At 37.8% G+C, this 19667-nt stretch overlaps 1 protein-coding gene across 1 annotated transcript in view; it reads right to left on the bottom strand.

Moving 5' to 3' along the window:
- Positions 1 to 18927, bottom strand: part of LOC117336744 — a 34823-nt gene extending 15896 nt beyond the window's left edge. The window contains exons 1-2 of the mRNA XM_033897364.1: positions 18550 to 18927; positions 2785 to 2830 (exon numbers count right to left, since the gene is read on the bottom strand). Coding sequence (XP_033753255.1) covers positions 2785 to 2830; positions 18550 to 18656 — 153 coding nt within the window. The 5' untranslated portion in view covers positions 18657 to 18927. The remainder of the gene's footprint in view (positions 1 to 2784; positions 2831 to 18549) is intronic.
- Between the last annotated feature and the right edge of the window lie 740 nt (positions 18928 to 19667).

The following is a 19667-nucleotide window of genomic DNA, read 5'->3' as shown; positions in this document are numbered from 1 at the left end:
CAAACACGTAAGTCAGCTACATAAACAACAAGTGTAAAATAGATACAGAAGAAGTAAACAGATTAGGACTTTTGTGTTTGGAATTCATGTGTATGACACAATACACTAAACATTATATTACATCTGATAAAGGAGGGTGAAGGTTTTAATTAATTTATGTGGGTTTTAATTAGAAGTTGCGAAAACAAATTATTAATTTCTAATGCCTATCTCAAAGGTTATAATTCTATTTTTGAATGATTTACATTATCATTGATCCATATCGACATTGGTAAAACATATACGGCTTGCTGTGATATTATGTTACATAAACTCGATAATTGCAAAAGTAATAAACCTCCATATCTACTTGGTGGACATCTTTCATTATAACCACAACAGTAATAAACCTCCTTATCTACAAGGTGGCCATGTTTTATTATAACTACAACAGTAATAAACCGCCTTATCTACTTGGTGGACATGTTTTATTATAACTACAACAGTAATAACCCTCCTTATCTACAAGTTGGACATGTTTTATTATAACTACAACAGTAATAAACCTCCTTATCTACAAGGTGGCCATCTTTTATTATAACTACAACAGTAATAAACCGCCTTATCTACTTGGTGGACATATTTTATTATAACTACAACAGTAATAAACCGCCTTATCTACAAGGTGGACATATTTTATTATAACTACAACAGTAATAATACACCGCCTTATCTACTTGGTGGACATATTTTATTATAACTACAACAGTAATAAACCTCCTTATCTACAAGGTGGACATATTTTCTTATAACTACAACAGTAATAAACCGCCTTATCTACAAGGTGGACATATTTTATTATAACTTCACCAATAAATGATATGTTTTCGTTATTTGTATGGGTGTTTTTTTTGTTATTTAAGGCGAGAAACTTGTGGATAGCATAGTGTTAAACTTTAGTTTGTATTAGTTGTAACAAGGAAGTGTGTGGGTTTGTCCCCTCGGTCCATATTTAGCCCTTGATGTATTGTTCGACGTGTTTAAACAACACTAGATAACATGTAGTCTATTTAGGGGAAAACCACCTAACATTGCTTTATTACGTATGTATGAGTGCCTACCAGATTAAATTACGGTCTCAATATTCGTGTGTGACAACATTGTTTATTTTTTATGTCTGACTATTCCACTATTAATTCCTCTACTATTTTCACTATTAATCAATTGCACTATTGTAATAAAATAAACCCCAAAACCTCTAAGTTAAAAGCACACAACAATCTGGCATCTCAAAAATACGGATCAAGATATATACAGATTATATTTACCTGTATTGTATTGTAGCTATTGTTTCTACCTGTAACAGCGTATAAACATTTGTATCTTTATAATGAAATAAAGACTTTTACATTGTGACTCTTGAAGAATATTGTAGTAAACGTTCACCTGTGTTTCATTTCGTGTGTGTTTTAATTTGATCAAAGTTTAACCTTGTTTATCTGATAACACATGAGAAAGACCGCAGATAATTTATCACCGCTACGGGAGATCGCATAGTGTGTAAGGTCAGGACATGTATATAAAAAAACAAAATTTATTATCTACAAATAAAAAGATTCGATAAAATATACATCGCATACTGCAATGAATTACACAACGGACTTGTCACGTACAAATGCCGAATTATATGGTAATCGTAATAGCTGTTCTCTCTAGAGACTGGAGATATTGGAATGTATTTAATGTTCGTGTTACAGACCTACTATAGATCTGTCTCATAATACGTTGTCGAGGTGTCTAGTAGGCCCGCTGTCAATAGGAATCGCCACCAAAATATGCCATTCCAATCATGACATGGTGTATATAGATAAATAACGCAGGTATATAGTTTGAACAAAGACACGCTTAAGTAATAAAGTGAAATGTTGTTGAGGCCCTTTGAATCAGTACTGATATTGAGATCAAATTTGATCCTGTGTTTACTGTTGTATTGTGATTGTGACTGACCAGTGATATTATAACATTGTTCAGGACAATATACCCCCGACTTTGATTGTAACTGACCAGTGATATTATAACATTGTTCAGGACAATATACCCCCGACTTTGATTGTAACTGACCAGTGATATTATAACATTGTTCAGGACAATATACCCCCGACTTTGATTGTGACTGACCAATGATATTATATCACTGTTCAAGGAAATATACCCCCGACATTCATTGTTACTATTGTCTCCCTTCCAGGAATGTTACAAAGACATCGCTACATGTTTTGGATGTCCGCTACAATGACAATTTAGCCCTCAAAAGTTTATACAGATGTAGATAACTTCAGTAGACACCCTTATATTTTCCCAGATAAGTAATTAAGATGTAACCCTTATACATGTAGTTATCAGATAAATAAATAGAGGATATTGAATGGTTTCCCGTTTAATATAACATATATTTCACGAGTATGACAGAATATCGATATTTCCACGAGTGCGATGCACGAGTGAAAAATATCGAAATATTCTGTCATACTCGTGAAATATATGTTACATTTAACGGGAAACCATTCAATTTTCTTTTTATTGCATTTCATATACTTGAAAACAAAATTGAAAACATCGAAAAATTAATAGTTACAAAAAGTGCGGGAATCAGTAATGACGTACAAAACGTACGTGTAATGAGCTTGTGTTTTACGATGTATGTACAATGTTACAAGTTCGTAAAATGTACGTGTGTTTTACGATGCATGTAAGACGCACGTGTGATGTACATGTGATATACGTGTAAATAAGGAGTCGACTTACCGATGGAAAGATGTGTGCAGCAAGAATGCCATGGAAAATATCTGACCTGAAAAGAAAATTATGATATCTATCAATCAAAAGATAATTTTATCAGCAATCTCAAATAGGTTATAATGTTAAAGTGTACACAAGACCAAACAATACCTGTCTATATAACAGGATGTAATGTATAATTGTACACACATATACATAACTGTTTATATAACATGATATAATGTATAATTGTACATATACATACATAACCGTCTATATAACAGGATGTAATGTATAATTGTACACACATACATAACCGTCTATATAACAGGATGTAATGTATAAATGTACACACACATACATAACCGTCTATATAACATGATGTAATGTATAATTGTACACACATACATAACCGTCTATATAACAGGATATAATGTATAATTGTACACACATACATAACCGTCTATATAACATGATGTAATGTATAATTGTACACACATATATAACTGTCTATATAACAGAATGTAATGTATAATTGTACACACATACATAACTGTCTATATAACAGAATGTAATGTATAATTGTACACACATACATAACCGTCTATATAACAGAATGTAATGTATAATTGTACACACACATACATAACCGTCTATATAACAGAATGTAATGTATATTTGTACACACACATACATAACCGTCTATATAACAGGATGTAATGTATAATTGTACACACATACATAACCGTCTATATAACAGGATGTAATGTATAAATGTACACACACATACATAACCGTCTATATAACAGGATGTAATGTATAATTGTACACACACATACATAACCGTCTATATAACAGAATGTAATGTATAATTGTACACACATACATAACCGTCTATATAACAGAATGTAATGTATAATTGTACACACACATACATAACCGTCTATATAACAGAATGTAATGTATAAATGTACATATACATACATAACCGTCTATATAACAGGATGTAATGTATAATTGTACACACATACATAACCGTCTATATAACAGGATGTAATGTAGAATTGTACACACACATACATAACCGTCTATATAACAGAATGTAATGTATAAATGTACACACACATACATAACCGTCTATATAACAGAATGTAATGTAGAATTGTACACATACATAACCGTCTATATAACAGAATGTAATGTAGAATTGTACACACACATACATAACCGTCTATATAACAGAATGTAATGTAGAATTGTACACATACATAACCGTCTATATAACAGAATGTAATGTAGAATTGTACACACACATACATAACCGTCTATATAACAGAATGTAATGTATAAATGTACACACATACATAACCGTCTATATAACAGAATGTAATGTAGAATTGTACACACACATACATAACCGTCTATATAACAGAATGTAATGTAGAATTGTACACATACATAACCGTCTATATAACAGGATGTAATGTATAATTGTACACACATACATAACTGTCTATATAACAGGATGTAATGTATAATTGTACACACACATACATAACTGTCTATATAACATGATGTAATGTATAATTGTACACACACATACATAACCGTCTATATAACAGGATGTAATGTATAATTGTACACACATACATAACCGTCTATATAACAGGATGTAATGTATAATTGTACACACATACATAACTGTCTATATAACAGGATGTAATGTATAAATGTACACACACATACATAACCGTCTATATAACAGAATGTAATGTATAATTGTACACACACATACATAACCGTCTATATAACAGGATGTAATGTATAAATGTACACACACATACATAACCGTCTATATAACAGGATGTAATGTATAAATGTACACACACATACATAACCGTCTATATAACAGGATGTAATGTATAAATGTACACACACATACATAACCGTCTATATAACAGAATGTAATGTATAATTGTACACACACATACATAACCGTCTATATAACAGGATGTAATGTAGAATTGTACACACACATACATAACCGTCTATATAACAGGATGTAATGTATAATTGTACACACATACATAACCGTCTATATAACAGAATGTAATGTATAAATGTACACACACATACATAACCGTCTATATAACAGAATGTAATGTATAAATGTACACACACATACATAACCGTCTATATAACAGGATGTAATGTATAAATGTACACACACATACATAACCGTCTATATAACAGAATGTAATGTATAAATGTACACACACATACATAACCGTCTATATAACAGGATGTAATGTATAATTGTACACACACATACATAACCGTCTATATAACAGGATGTAATGTATAAATGTACACACACATAACCGTCTATATAACAGAATGTAATGTATAAATGTACACACACATACATAACCGTCTATATAACATGATGTAATGTATAATTGTACACACATACATAACCGTCTATATAACAGGGTGTTATGTATAATTGTATACACATACATAACTGTCTATATAATGTATAATTGTACACACACATACATAACTGTCTATATAACAGGATTTAATGTACAATTGTACACACATACATAACCGTCTATATAACAGGATGTAATGTAGAATTGTACACACACATACATAACTGTCTATATAACAGGATTTAATGTATAATCGTACACACATACATAACTGTCTTTATAATGTATAATTATACACACATACATAACCGTCTATATAACAGGATGTAATGTAGAATTGTACACACACATACATAACTGTCTATATAACAGGATTTAATGGACAATTGTACACACATACATAACCGTCTATATAACAGGATGTAATGTACAATTGTACACACACATACATAACCGTCTATATAACAGAATGTAATGTATAATGGTACACACATACATAACCGTCTATATAACATGATGTAAGGTATAATTATACACACATACATAACCGTCTATATAACAGGATTTAATGTACAATTGTACACACATACATAACCGTCTATATAACAGGATGTAATGTACAATTGTACACACACATACATAACCGTCTATATAACAGAATGTAATGTATAATGGTACACACATACATAACCGTCTATATAACATGATATAATGTATAATTGTACATATACATAACCGTCTATATAACATGATGTAAGGTATAATTATACACACATACATAACCGTCTATATAACAGGATTTAATGTACAATTGTACACACATACATAACCGTCTATATAACAGGATGTAATGTACAATTGTACACACACATACATAACCGTCTATATAACAGAATGTAATGTATAATGGTACACACATACATAACCGTCTATATAACATGATATAATGTATAATTGTACATATACATAACCGTCTATATAACATGATATAATGTATAATTGTACATATACATAACCGTCTATATAACATGATATAATGTATAATTGTACACACATACATAACTGTCTATATAACAGGATGTAATGTATAATTGTACACATACATACATAACTGTCTATATAACAGGATGTAATGTATAATTGTACACATACATAACTGTCTATATAACAGGAAATAATGTATAATGGTACACACATACATAACTGTCTATATAACAGGAAATAATGTATAATGGTACACACATACATAACCGTCTATATAACAGGATGTAATGTATAATGTACACACATACATAACTGTCTATATAACAGGATGTTATGTATAATTGTACACATACATAACTGTCTATATAACAGGATGTTATGTATAATTGTACACACATACATAACCGTCTATATAACAGAATGTAATGTATAATGATACACACATACATAACCGTCTATATAACAGGATGTTATGTATAATGTACACACATACATAACTGTCTATATAACAGGATGTTATGTATAATTGTACACATACATAACTGTCTATATAACAGGATGTTATGTATAATTGTACACACATACATAACCGTCTATATAACAGAATGTAATGTATAATGATACACACATACATAACCGTCTATATAACAGGATGTTATGTATAATTGTACACACATACATAACCGTCTACATAACAGAATGTAATGTATAATTATACACACATACATAACCGTCTATATAACAGGATGTAATGTATTATTGATCAAACATTTATACATTGTATCTTACAGTAATTTATAGAAATAAAGTATGTTCATTTACTTTCGTACATCACGAACTACACAGGGCTGATCTTTCTAATTTACTTTACTGGCTTTCATTTGACAAAATGAACATTAACACCAGTAGTTTACAATTGATAAGAGATAACTATTACATGGAAATCGTCGATAACAAAGGAGGAATTATGAAAATATCTATCAAATTTGGAAAATTAAGATAGTTCGCAGGATGTATCACGAAAATGACCAATTGGGCACCGAGTCAATGTTCATGATGTTTAAATTCTCAAATAAAAAGAGCATGTCTCTAGACCATTGTGTATTTAAATGATATTTGTGTCCTGTATCCGGGTGTAATTCAGTGTACCCTACACGTTCTACCAATATAACATTACAGAGCTTTCCTTGTTGTCCCTTTATAACGTCCACGAGACATAGTAAATGTAAGACAAATCCTTCGTTGGTGTCTGTGGATGGTTTCAGATGACGCATTGATACATTACACTTGTATTATGTATATTGAGGGCTAGACGGACGGGTTGTGACGGAAAGGAACACTTGTCAACCATACTCTTCTCACGCGTCCGGCATAACTCTTGTCATTTAAAATATTATTCTAATAAAAACAATAGTCGATCTGAGTGTCAAAGGTGACAATCTATAACATTCTTAATGATATCCAGAAACTTACACAGCAGACAACACGGTTAACACAGCGGACAACACGGTTAACACAGCGGACAACACGGTTAATACAGCAGACAACACGGTTAACACAGCAGACAACACGGTTAACACAGCGGACAACACGGTTAATACAGCAGACAACACGGTTAATACAGCAGACAACACGGTTAATACAGCAGACAACACGGTAAACACAGCAGACAACACGGTTAATAAGCAGACAACACGGTTAATACAGCAGACAACACGGTTAATACAGCAAACAACACGGTTAACACAGCAGACAACACGGTTAACACAGCAGACAACACGGTTAATACAGCAGACAACACGGTTAACACAGCAGACAACACGGTTAACACAACAGACAACACGGTTAATACAGCAGACAACACGGTTAACACAACAGACAACACGGTTAATACAGCAAACAACACGGTTAACACAGCAGACAACACGGTTAATACAGCAGACAACACGGTTAACACAGCAGACAACACGGTTAATACAGCAGACAACACGGTTAACACAGCAGACAACACGGTTAATACAGCAGACAACACGGTAAACACAGCAGACAACACGGTTAATACAGCAGACAACACGGTTAATACAGCAGACAACACGGTTAACACAACAGACAACACGGTTAATACAGCAAACAACACGGTTAACACAGCAGACAACACGGTTAATACAGCAGACAACACGGTTAACACAGCAGACAACACGGTTAATACAGCAGACAACACGGTTAACACAGCAGACAACACGGTTAATACAGCAGACAACACGGTTAACACAGCAGACAACACGGTTAATAAGCAGACAACACGGTTAATACAGCAAACAACACGGTTAACACAGCAGACAACACGGTTAATACAGCAGACAACACAGTTAACACAGCAGACAACACGGTTAACACAGCAGACAACACGGTTAACACAGCAGACAACACGGTTAATACAGCAGACAATACGGTTAATACAGCAGACAAATCGGTTAATACAGCAGACAACACGGTTAATACAGCAGACAACACGGTTAACACAGCAGACAACACGGTTAACACAGCAGACAACACGGTTAATACAGCAGACAACACGGTTAACACAACAGACAACACAGTTAATACAGCAGACAACACGGTTAATACAGCAGACAACACGGTTAATACAGCAGACAACACGGTTAACACAACAGACAACACGGTTAACACAACAGACAAATCGGTCTACCCACTGACCTCCTAACACAGCAGATAACACGGTCTAAATACTATACACTGACCTAACACAGCAGACAAATCAGTCTAAATACTATACACTGACCTCCTAACACAGCAGACAAATCGGTCTAAATACTATACACTGACCTCCTCACACAGCAGACAAATCGGTCTACCCACTGACCTCCTAACATAGCAGACAAATCAGTCTAAATACTATACACTGACCTCCTCACACAGCAGACAAATCGGTCTAAATACTATACACTGACCTCCTAACACAGCAGACAAATCGGTCTAAATACTATACACTGACCTCCTCACACAGCAGACAAATCGGTCTACCCACTGACCTCCTAACATAGCAGACAAATCGGTCTAAATACTATACACTGACCTCCTCACACAGCAGACAAATCAGTCTAAATACTATACACTGACCTCCTCAAACAGCAGACAAATCAGTCTAAATACTATACACTGACCTCCTAACATAGCAGACAAATCAGTCTAAATACTATACACTGACCTCCTCACACAGCAGACAAATCGGTCTATCCACTGACCTCCTAACACAGCAGACAAATCAGTCTAAATACTATACACTGACCTCCTAACACAGCAGACACCACGGTCTACCCACTGACCTCCTAACATAGCAAACAAATCGGTCTACCCACTGACCTCCTAACACAGCAGACAAATCGGTCTACCCACTGACCTCCTAACATAGCAAACAAATCGGTCTACCCACTGACCTCCTAACACAGCAGACAAATCGGTCTACCCACTGACCTCCTAACATAGCAAACAAATCGGTCTACCCACTGACCTCCTAACACAGCAGACAAATCGGTCTAAATACCTGTACTACCCACTGACCTCCTAACACAGCAGACAAATCGGTCTACCCACTGACCACCTAACACGGCAGACAAATCGGTCTAAATACTATACACTGACCTCCTCACACAGCAGACAAATAGGTCTACCCACTGATCTCCTAACACAGCAGACAAATCGGTCTACCCACTGACCACCTAACACGGCAGACAAATCGGTCTAAATACTATACACTGACCTCCTCACACAGCAGACAAACCAGTCTAAATACTATACACTGACCTCCTCACACAGCAGACAAATCAGTCTAAATACTATATACTGACCTCCTAACACCGCAGACAACACAGTCTACCTACTGACCTCCTAACACAGCAGACAAATCGGTCTAAATACTATACACTGACCTCCTAACACGGCAGACAAATCGGTTTAAATACTATACACTGACCTCCTCACACAGCAGACAAATCGGTCTAAATACTACCCACTGACCTCCTAACACGGCAGACAAATCGGTTTAAATACTATACACTGACCTCCTAACACAGCAGACAAATCGGTCTAAATACTATACACTGACCTCCTAACACAGCAGACAAATCGGTCTAAATACTATACACTGACCTCCTAACATAGCAGACAAATCGGTCTACCCACTGACCTCCTAACACAGCAGACAAATCGGTCTACCCACTGACCTCCTAACACGGCAGACAAATCGGTCTAAATACTATACACTGACCTCCTAACACAGCAGACAAATCGGTCTAAATACTATACACTGACCTCCTAACATAGCAGACAAATCGGTCTACCCACTGACCTCCTAACACAGCAGACAAACCAGTCTAAATACTATACACTGACCTCCTAACACAGCAGACAAATCGGTCTAAATACTATACACTGACCTCCTAACATAGCAGACAAATCGGTCTACCCACTGACCTCCTAACACAGCAGACAAATCGGTCTACCCACTGACCTCCTAACACGGCAGACAAATCGGTCTAAATACTATACACTGACCTCCTCACACAGCAGACAAACCGGTCTAAATACTATACACTGACCTCCTAACACAGCAGACAAATCGGTCTAAATACTATACACTGACCTCCTCACACAGCAGACAAATCGGTCTAAATAATATACACTGACCTCCTAACACAGCAGACAAATCGGTCTAAATACTATACACTGACCTCCTCACACAGCAGACAAATCGGTCTAAATACTATACACTGACCTCCTCACACAGCAGACAAATCGGTCTAAATACTATATACTGACCTCCTAACACATCAGACAAATCGGTCTAAATACTATACACTGACCTCCTCAAACAGCAGACAAATCGGTCTAAATACTATACACTGACCTCCTAACACAGCCGACAAATCGGTCTAAATACTATACACTGACCTCCTAACATAGCAGACAAGTCGGTCTAAATACTATACACTGACCTCCTAACACAGCAGACAAATCGGTCTAAATACTATACACTGACCTCCTAACATAGCAGACAAGTCGGTCTAAATACTATACACTGACCTCCTAACACAGCAGACAAATCGGTCTAAATACTATATACTGACCTCCTAACACATCAGACAAATCGGTCTAAATACTATCAACTGACCTCCTCACACAGCAGACAAACCAGTCTAAATACTATACACTGACCTCCTCACACAGCAGACAAATCGGTCTAAATACTATACACTGACCTCCTAACACAGCAGACAAATCGGCCTAAATACTATATACTGACCTCCTTACACATCAGACAAATCGGTCTAAATACTATCAACTGACCTCCTCACACAGCAGACAAACCAGTCTAAATACTATACACTGACCTCCTAACACAGCAGACAAACCAGTCTAAATACTATCCACTGACTTCCTAATACAGGATGTAGATCTGTCTCAATTCTACCCAGTGTACCCCAATATCACAGATAGATCTGTCCAGCTAGTTTCTAGAAGAGACAACGGATCGCTCGAAGTACTATCATGTGACTTCTAAAGGCCAGATTGCATTTTTTTTAAAGATAACAGCAAGACAAACACGCGGTCTTTATTGATATTGTCCATTTTCATTTTATCTTGCTTTCTGTGTCTCTAGGCGGGTGTAAAAATAGACGAATTCCCCACCATAAGTCCACGTGTTTTTCATTTCCGGTTCGGAAAGTATTGCTAAATATAGTTGTTTATGTATTTATATATACACAAGTAACACACCAGCCCATTTACATGGCTGTCGGTGTTTGTTGTAAACGGAAATAAACAAGAGTTCCTTGAGTTCCGGAAACACTGTAATCAGAGAGTATAACAATCCCGGTGATGTGTCGGATATTAACCACTAAATCAAAACTATACCAAGTTTGCTGCTAAAACGAAAATTTGTTTACTTCAAGTAGCAAAACATACAAAAAAAAAAAAAAAAAAAACACAAAGGAGTATATGTTGTCATAGAGTATATTAAAGCCACATACTCCAGAAGAAACATATATCAATGTTTACATTTTGAGCTTTTACAGTATTCGGACTTGATACATACCTAACAGAATATCGTGAATCAGAAACTGAAAGAAAATGTGTATTTATGAAAGTATACGGGGAATTCCCAAAAATAATAACTGTGGCTGCCGGACCAAGTTTCTCTGAAAATTAGTCCCACAATGCAAGGGCGGGACGCCGAAAGTGTGGACCTGGGGAAACACAGACATATTTTGCCAAAGAAAGACGCAAAAGTGATTGGAATGGGCAAAACCCGAGTATTTCCTTAGTAAAGGAAATGATTCGTTAGAACTTAACGAGAGAAAGAAAAGGCAATAGACTCGAATTCCGATTTTGCCGGACGTCTATTGGATTGCTGGTTAGCTTTTGAACATTGTCAACTTCACCGATCTAAAATTTTATCGATGTTTTGTTGTATGCAAATTGCTACATTTTAAAATTAAGTATTTAAATGTGAACAATATAATTATGTTTGTTTATTTTGTTCAGTTATTACCCGAATATTCTGTTAATATGTTTAAATGAAAGCATTATTAGGCAAAGTTCACGTATGCTCGATATGTAAACAAAGGCCATGTGTGTAGTTTATGTGCAGCGCACGTTCTCGGCTCCGTGACAAATCTCGCGAGGACTACCCCGGTCAAGCGTCCAGGCCAGTGGTCATTATAATGTTGGGAGAGCGTGAATGGGCATCTTGGATTGCCATTAAAACATGTGTGCAACTATAATTTAAGGTTGTTTGGGAGTATGCGGCTTTAAAAAAGGATCGAATGAATACGAAAAAAGAACATGCAGTAACACAAAATATCAAACCGTGCACTGCGGAGTATCACATAACATGTCTCTAAGAAGTGCCAGGTAACATGTCGTAACTAAGTAGTGTCAGGTAACATATCGTCACTGCGGAGTGTCACATAACATGTCGTCACTAAGGAGTGTCAGGTAACATGTCGTTACTAAGGAGTGTCAGGTAACATGTCGTCACTAAGGAGTGTCAAGTAACATGTCGTTACAAAGGAGTGTCAGGTAACATGTCGTCACTAAGGAGTGCCAGGTAACATGTCGTCACTAAGGAGTGTCAGGTAACATGTCGTCACTAAGGAGTGCCTGGTAACATGTCGTCACTAAGGAGTGCCAGGTAACATGTCGTCACTAAGGAGTGCCAGGTAACATGTCGTCACTAAGGAGTGTCAGGTAACATGTCGTCACTAAGGAGTGTCAGACAACATATCGTCACTAAGGAGTGTCAGGTAACATGTCGTCACTAAGGAGTGTCAGGTAACATGTCGTCACTAAGGAGTGCCAGGCAACATGTCGTCACTAAGGAGTGTCAGGTAACATATCGTCACTGCGGAGTGTCACATAACATGTCGTCACTAAGGAGTGTCAGGTAACATGTCGTTACTAAGGAGTGTCAGGTAACATGTCGTCACTAAGGAGTGTCAAGTAACATGTCGTTACTAAGGAGTGTCAGGTAACATGTCGTTACTAAGGAGTGCCAGGTAACATGTCGTCACTAAGGAGTGTCAGGTAACATGTCGTCACTAAGGAGTGCCTGGTAACATGTCGTCACTAAGGAGTGCCAGGTAACATGTCGTCACTAAGGAGTGCCAGGTAACATGTCGTCACTAAGGAGTGTCAGGTAACATGTCGTCACTAAGGAGTGTCAGACAACATATCGTCACTAAGGAGTGTCAGGTAACATGTCGTCACTAAGGAGTGTCAGGTAACATGTCGTCACTAAGGAGTGCCAGGCAACATGTCGTCACTAAGGAGTGTCAGGTAACATGTCAACACTAAGGAGTGTCAAATAACATGTCAACACTAAGGAGTGTCAAGTAAATATCGTCAATATGGAGTTTTAGGTTACATGTCGTCAAAAAGGAGTGCCAGGTAACATGTCGTGGCTAAAGAGTGTCAGGTAACATGTCGTCACTAAGGAGTGCCAGGTAACATCTCGTTACTAAGGAGTGTCAGGTAACATGTCGTCACTAAGGAGTGCCAGGTAACATGTCGTCACTTAGGAGTGTCAGATAACATATCGTCACTAAGGAGTGTCAAGTTACAGGTCGTCACTGCGGAGTGTCACATAACATGTCGTCACTAAGGAGTGCCAGGTAACATGTCAACACTAAGGAGTGTCAAGTAAATATCGTCAATATGGAGTTTTAGGTTACATGTCGTCAAAAAGGAGTGTCAGGTAACATGTCGTCACTAAGGAGTGTCAGGTCACATGTCAACACTATGGAGTGTCAAGTCACATGTCATCAATAAGGAGTGTCAGGTAACATGTCGTCACTACGGATTGTCAGGTAACAAGTCGTCACTAAGGACTAAGGAGTGTCAGGTAACATGTCGTCAATAAGGAGTGTCAGGTAACATGTCGTCACTAAGGAGTGTCAGGTAACATGTCGTCACTAAGCAGTGTCAGGTAACATGTCGTCACTACGGAGTGTCAGCTAATATGTCGTCACTAAGGAGTGTCAGGTAACATGTCGTCACTAATAAGTGCCAGGTAACATGTCAACACTAAGGAGTGTCAGGAAACATGTCGTCAATAAGGAGTGTCAGGTAACATGTCAACACTAAAGAGTGTCAGGTCACATGTCGTCAATAAGGAGTGTCAGGTAACATGTCGTCACTAAGGAGTGTCAAGTAACATGTGGTCAATACGGAGTTTTAGGTTACATGTCGTCACTACGGAGTGTCAGGTAATATGTCGTCACTAAGGAGTGTTACATAACATGTCGTCAATACGGAGTGTCAGGTAACATGTCGTCACTAAGGAGTGACAGATAACATGTCGTCACTAACGAGTGTCACGTAACATGTCGTCCCTAAGGAGTGTCAGATAACATGTCGTCACTAAGGAAAGTTAGGTAACATGTCGTTACTAAGGAGTGTCAGGTAACATGTCGTCACTAAGGAGTGTGGGGTAACAGGTCGTCACTAAGGAGTGCCAGGCAACATGTCGTCACTAAGGAGTGCCAGGTAACATGTCTTTACTAAGGAGTGTCACATAACATGTCGTCACTAAGGAGTGTCAGATACCATGCCGTCACTAAGGAGTGTCGGGTAACATGTCGTCACTAAGGAGTGCCAGGTAACATGTCGTCACTAAGGAGTGTAAGGTAACATGCCGTCACTAAGGAGTGTAAGGTAACATGCCGTCACTAAGGAGTGTCAGGTAACATGTCGTCACTAAGGAGTGTCAGGTAACATGTCGTCACTTAGGAGTGTCAGATAACATGTCGTCACTAAGCTGTGTCAGGTAACATGTCGTCACTAAGGAGTGTCAAGTAACATGTCGTCACTAAGGAGTGTCAGGTAACATGTCGTTACTAAGGAGTGTCAGGTAACATGTCGTCACTAAGGAGTGTCAAGTAACATGTCGTCACTAAGGAGTGTCAGGTAACATGTCGTCACTAAGGAGTGTCAGGTAACATGTCGTTACTAAGGAGTGTCAGGTAACATGTCGTCACTAAGGAGTGTCAAGTTACATGTCGTCACTAAGGAGTGTAGGGTAACATGTCGTCACTAAGGAGTGTCAGGTAACATGTCGTCACTAAGAAGTGCCAGGTAACATGCAAACACTAAGGAGTGTCGGGTAACATGTCGTCACTAAGGAGTGTCAGGTAACATGTCGTTACTAAGGAGTGTCAGGTAACATGTCGTCACTAAGGAGTGTCAAGTTACATGTCGTCACTAAGGAGTGTCAGGTAACATGTCGTCACTAAGGAGTGTCAGGTAACATGTCGTCACTAAGGAGTGTCACATAACATGTCGTCACTAAGGAGTGTCACATAACATGTCGTCACTAAGAAGTGTCGGGTAACATGTCGTCACTAAGGAGTGCCAGGTAACATGTCGTCACTAAGGAGTGTCACATAACATGTCGTCACTAAGGAGTGTCACATAACATGTCGTCACTAAGAAGTGTCGGGTAACATGTCGTCACTAAGGAGTGTCAGGTAACATGTCGTCACTAAGGAGTATCAGGTAACATGTCGTCAATAAGGAGTATCAGGTAACATGTCGTCACTAAGAAGTGTCAGGTAACATGTCGTCACTAAGGAGTATCAGGTAACATGTCGTCACTAAGGAGTGTCAGGTAACATGTCGTCACTAAGGAGTATCAGGTAACATGTCGTCAATAAGGAATATCAGGTAACATGTCGTCAATAAGGAGTGTCAGGTAACATGTCAACACTAAGGAGTGTCAGGTAACATGTCGTCACTAAGGAGTGTCAGGTAACATGTCGTCACTAAGGAGTGTCAGGTTACATGTCGTCACTAAGGAGTGTCAAGTTACATGTTGTCACTAAGGAGTGTCAGGTAACATATCGTCACTAAGGAGTGTCAGGTAACATGTCGTCACTAAGGAGTGTCAGGTAACATGTCGTCACTAAGGAGTGCCAGGTAACATGTCGTCACTAAGGAGTATCAGGTAACATGTCGTCAATAAGGAGTGTCAGGTAACATGTCGTCACTAAGGAGTGTCAGGTAACATGTCGTCACTAAGGAGTGTCAGGTAACATGTCGTCACTAAGAAGTGCCAGGTAACATGCCAACACTAAGGAGTGTCAGGTAACATGTCGTCACTAAGGAGTGTCAGGTAACATGTCGTCAATAAGGAGTGTCAGGTTACATGTCGTCACTAAGGAGTGCCAGGTAACATGTCGTCACTAAGGAGTATCAGGTAACATGTCGTCAATAAGGAGTGTCAGGTTACATGTCAACACTAAGGAGTGTCAGGTTACATGTCGTCACTAAGGAGTGTCAGGTAACATGTCGTCAATAAGGAGTGTCAGGTAACATGTCGTCAATAAGGAGTGTCAGGTTACATGTCGTCACTACGGAGTGTCAGGTAACATGTCGTCACTAAGGAGTATCAGGTAACATGTCGTCACTAAGGAGTGTCAGGTAACATGTCGTCACTACGGAGTGTCAGGTAACATGTCGTCACTAAGAATCATGTTGCGGATAACTGCAAACTGATATCATGTACATGTTTTAGGTAATCGCTATTGTTATGTGTGATAATTACAGCTTTCCAGACAAGGATATTTTGTAATATTGGTCAGAGATACACAGGATAAGGAGGTCTTTGGATAATCATTATATTATCAGAGTATCTAGTATGCACGCTTCAGCTTGTTAATAGGGGAAGAGTGGATAACGTAGATCTAGTACAGAGCAGGACGAGTTTAAATCGAGAGAGAAAAGGGTGTTTTTAATTCAACAACAATACCTGTACACGTCACCCGTCAATGTATACCAGATTGTGCCAAGGTGAATGCTATAGCTCACGAACTCCAAATGATACAGATATTACTAACTTCTTTGTAAAGATTAAGAATCCCATTGGTGAAGGAACTCCCTCTATCTCTCTCAGAGCGGTGTGCTCCAGGAAAGGACAGGTTGTCCTGGAGGACTAACGCTATGGCGTTACAATACGAGTTAACCCGCGCTGTTTTTCGTTTGTCGACCGACCTTCCGAGTCCTGCCGTTTCAGGCCGCCGCGTAGCTATGGTCTCTGTAGGTGTACCCGCCTGTAATCTTTTCAATCGATAGAGCGCACAGATGATTACTAATGCTGATACATAATATTTGTTTATTGATTATATAACATAGCAGTATACACGATGGGTTAGAGGTAAACACAACTGCACTGGGTATATGATTACAACGTCGGGTTGATCTGCTTTGACATGACCCTAGATAATGTAAGGACATAAAAATGCATGCAAACGTAGCCTCTTTATATTTAACGCGATAAGGTGAAATATAGGCAAAACGAAAGTAGACATTAATTTACAGTGAGGAAAAAAATCACCTGTCAAAATCATACCAAGCTCTTCATTTCATACTGGAAAAGAACCTATTTTAGACAAAACTGGTTGCATCTTATTCGTCAACAAGACAAACCTAAAGTAAAAGTGTATATAGATCGCAAGCCTCACGTAAAAAGGTACTGAACTGATTCGAAATCGAGCAATACTACTCCACCAGTCTCCACTTTCACACTTCTATGCACGTAACAATCCTATAACCCTTACTCTCTTAGTTACATGTAGTTACACGAAGTTACTTAGTTACCGTGTTTACCGCCTACAGGACTCCCCCATTACTTGTTTTCATCTCTGTCGACGCCTCTCACTCTCTCACCTTTACCGACCGTTATCTCTTCATCAGCCAGATCACAAACACTGACTACAATCGTAACAACCTACATTACAAAAAAAAAAACACATACACGTATTAATTGTTAATGAACGTAATGTTAGATCTTACTTACCTCCTACTTTTTCTCTGTGGGTGCAAATACCTGTATGTATTATGCATACTTATGGAATTAAATGTCGTGCCAAGTCGGGAATTTTTTTCCATAAACGCGTGTTTCATGAAATAAAGTGAAGAGACAGCATTGTTACACGGTCCCTAGTCCGTACTTTGTAAGTGTGTACAGCACATTACCAATGATACTTAGGTTGAATTGTCGTGATATCACGGACTGCAAGGGAAATCTCCACTTGGAATAGAGACTGACTTCTCGGAACGTTAAAACACTGATCAGTCCCCATATACACAAACCGTCAGTGACAAAGTCTAATCATATTTTGTGTAGATTGAAGAGAAACCGCAATTGAGTAATGCGGAAGTTCCCGTGCGTTATCACTAGATATTCAATACTGGTAGGGTATTTACGTCTCGGTCGGGTTTTTTACTCTCTGTAAATAAATAGGTATAGAGCGCGTGACAAGGTCCATACTAGGAAGTAAGTAAGCCTTTATATACACCGTAATATTTACACGTAGTGGTAGTTTGTGTGTTGTGTCCTCAACCGTACAATGTCCTCAACAGGATCTATTTTTTGTGACACTCACATTGCCGTGCAGCATTCATCAAGAAAAGTTCTAACTATAGAACAATGAAATGAGTATTATGTTGTTCTAACCGCATGAAAATGTATTGTGCACATATACATTATAGATCAGACAAGACATTTATTGCTTTATATCCGAGTATGATATTTTTTCTATCTCTTAATTTAATCAATCTCTCCCCTGTACTGACAAACCATTTATCTCTGATTACTAAAAAAAATCATCTTTATCTATAAATCTATTTTTATATGGCCTTCTAACTTTGTGAGATGTTTTGTTATCACACAAGGGTTTACCAGTCGTTGTTTCCTGAACAGGAAAACATCTCCGGATATTAGGACATCGGTTAACTACATATTGGCCCTATACACGGGGATTTCTGGCTGAATAAAAACGAGTATTCACGTGACGAATGGTTTCACGCGGAAACAGGAGTTCTATTTGTTGGAAGCCTGGTTCATGCTTGTACGAATACATCATCGTTGTTTAATTTCATTTCGGCTGCAGGCTGCGCATGATTGTTTAGTCT

This window comes from Pecten maximus, chromosome 10 (assembly GCF_902652985.1).
Source record: "Pecten maximus chromosome 10, xPecMax1.1, whole genome shotgun sequence".
Lineage (NCBI taxonomy): Eukaryota > Metazoa > Mollusca > Bivalvia > Pectinida > Pectinidae > Pecten > Pecten maximus.
The sequence above is the reverse complement of the archived record's forward strand: the minus strand, read 5'-3'. Positions and strand labels throughout refer to the sequence as shown.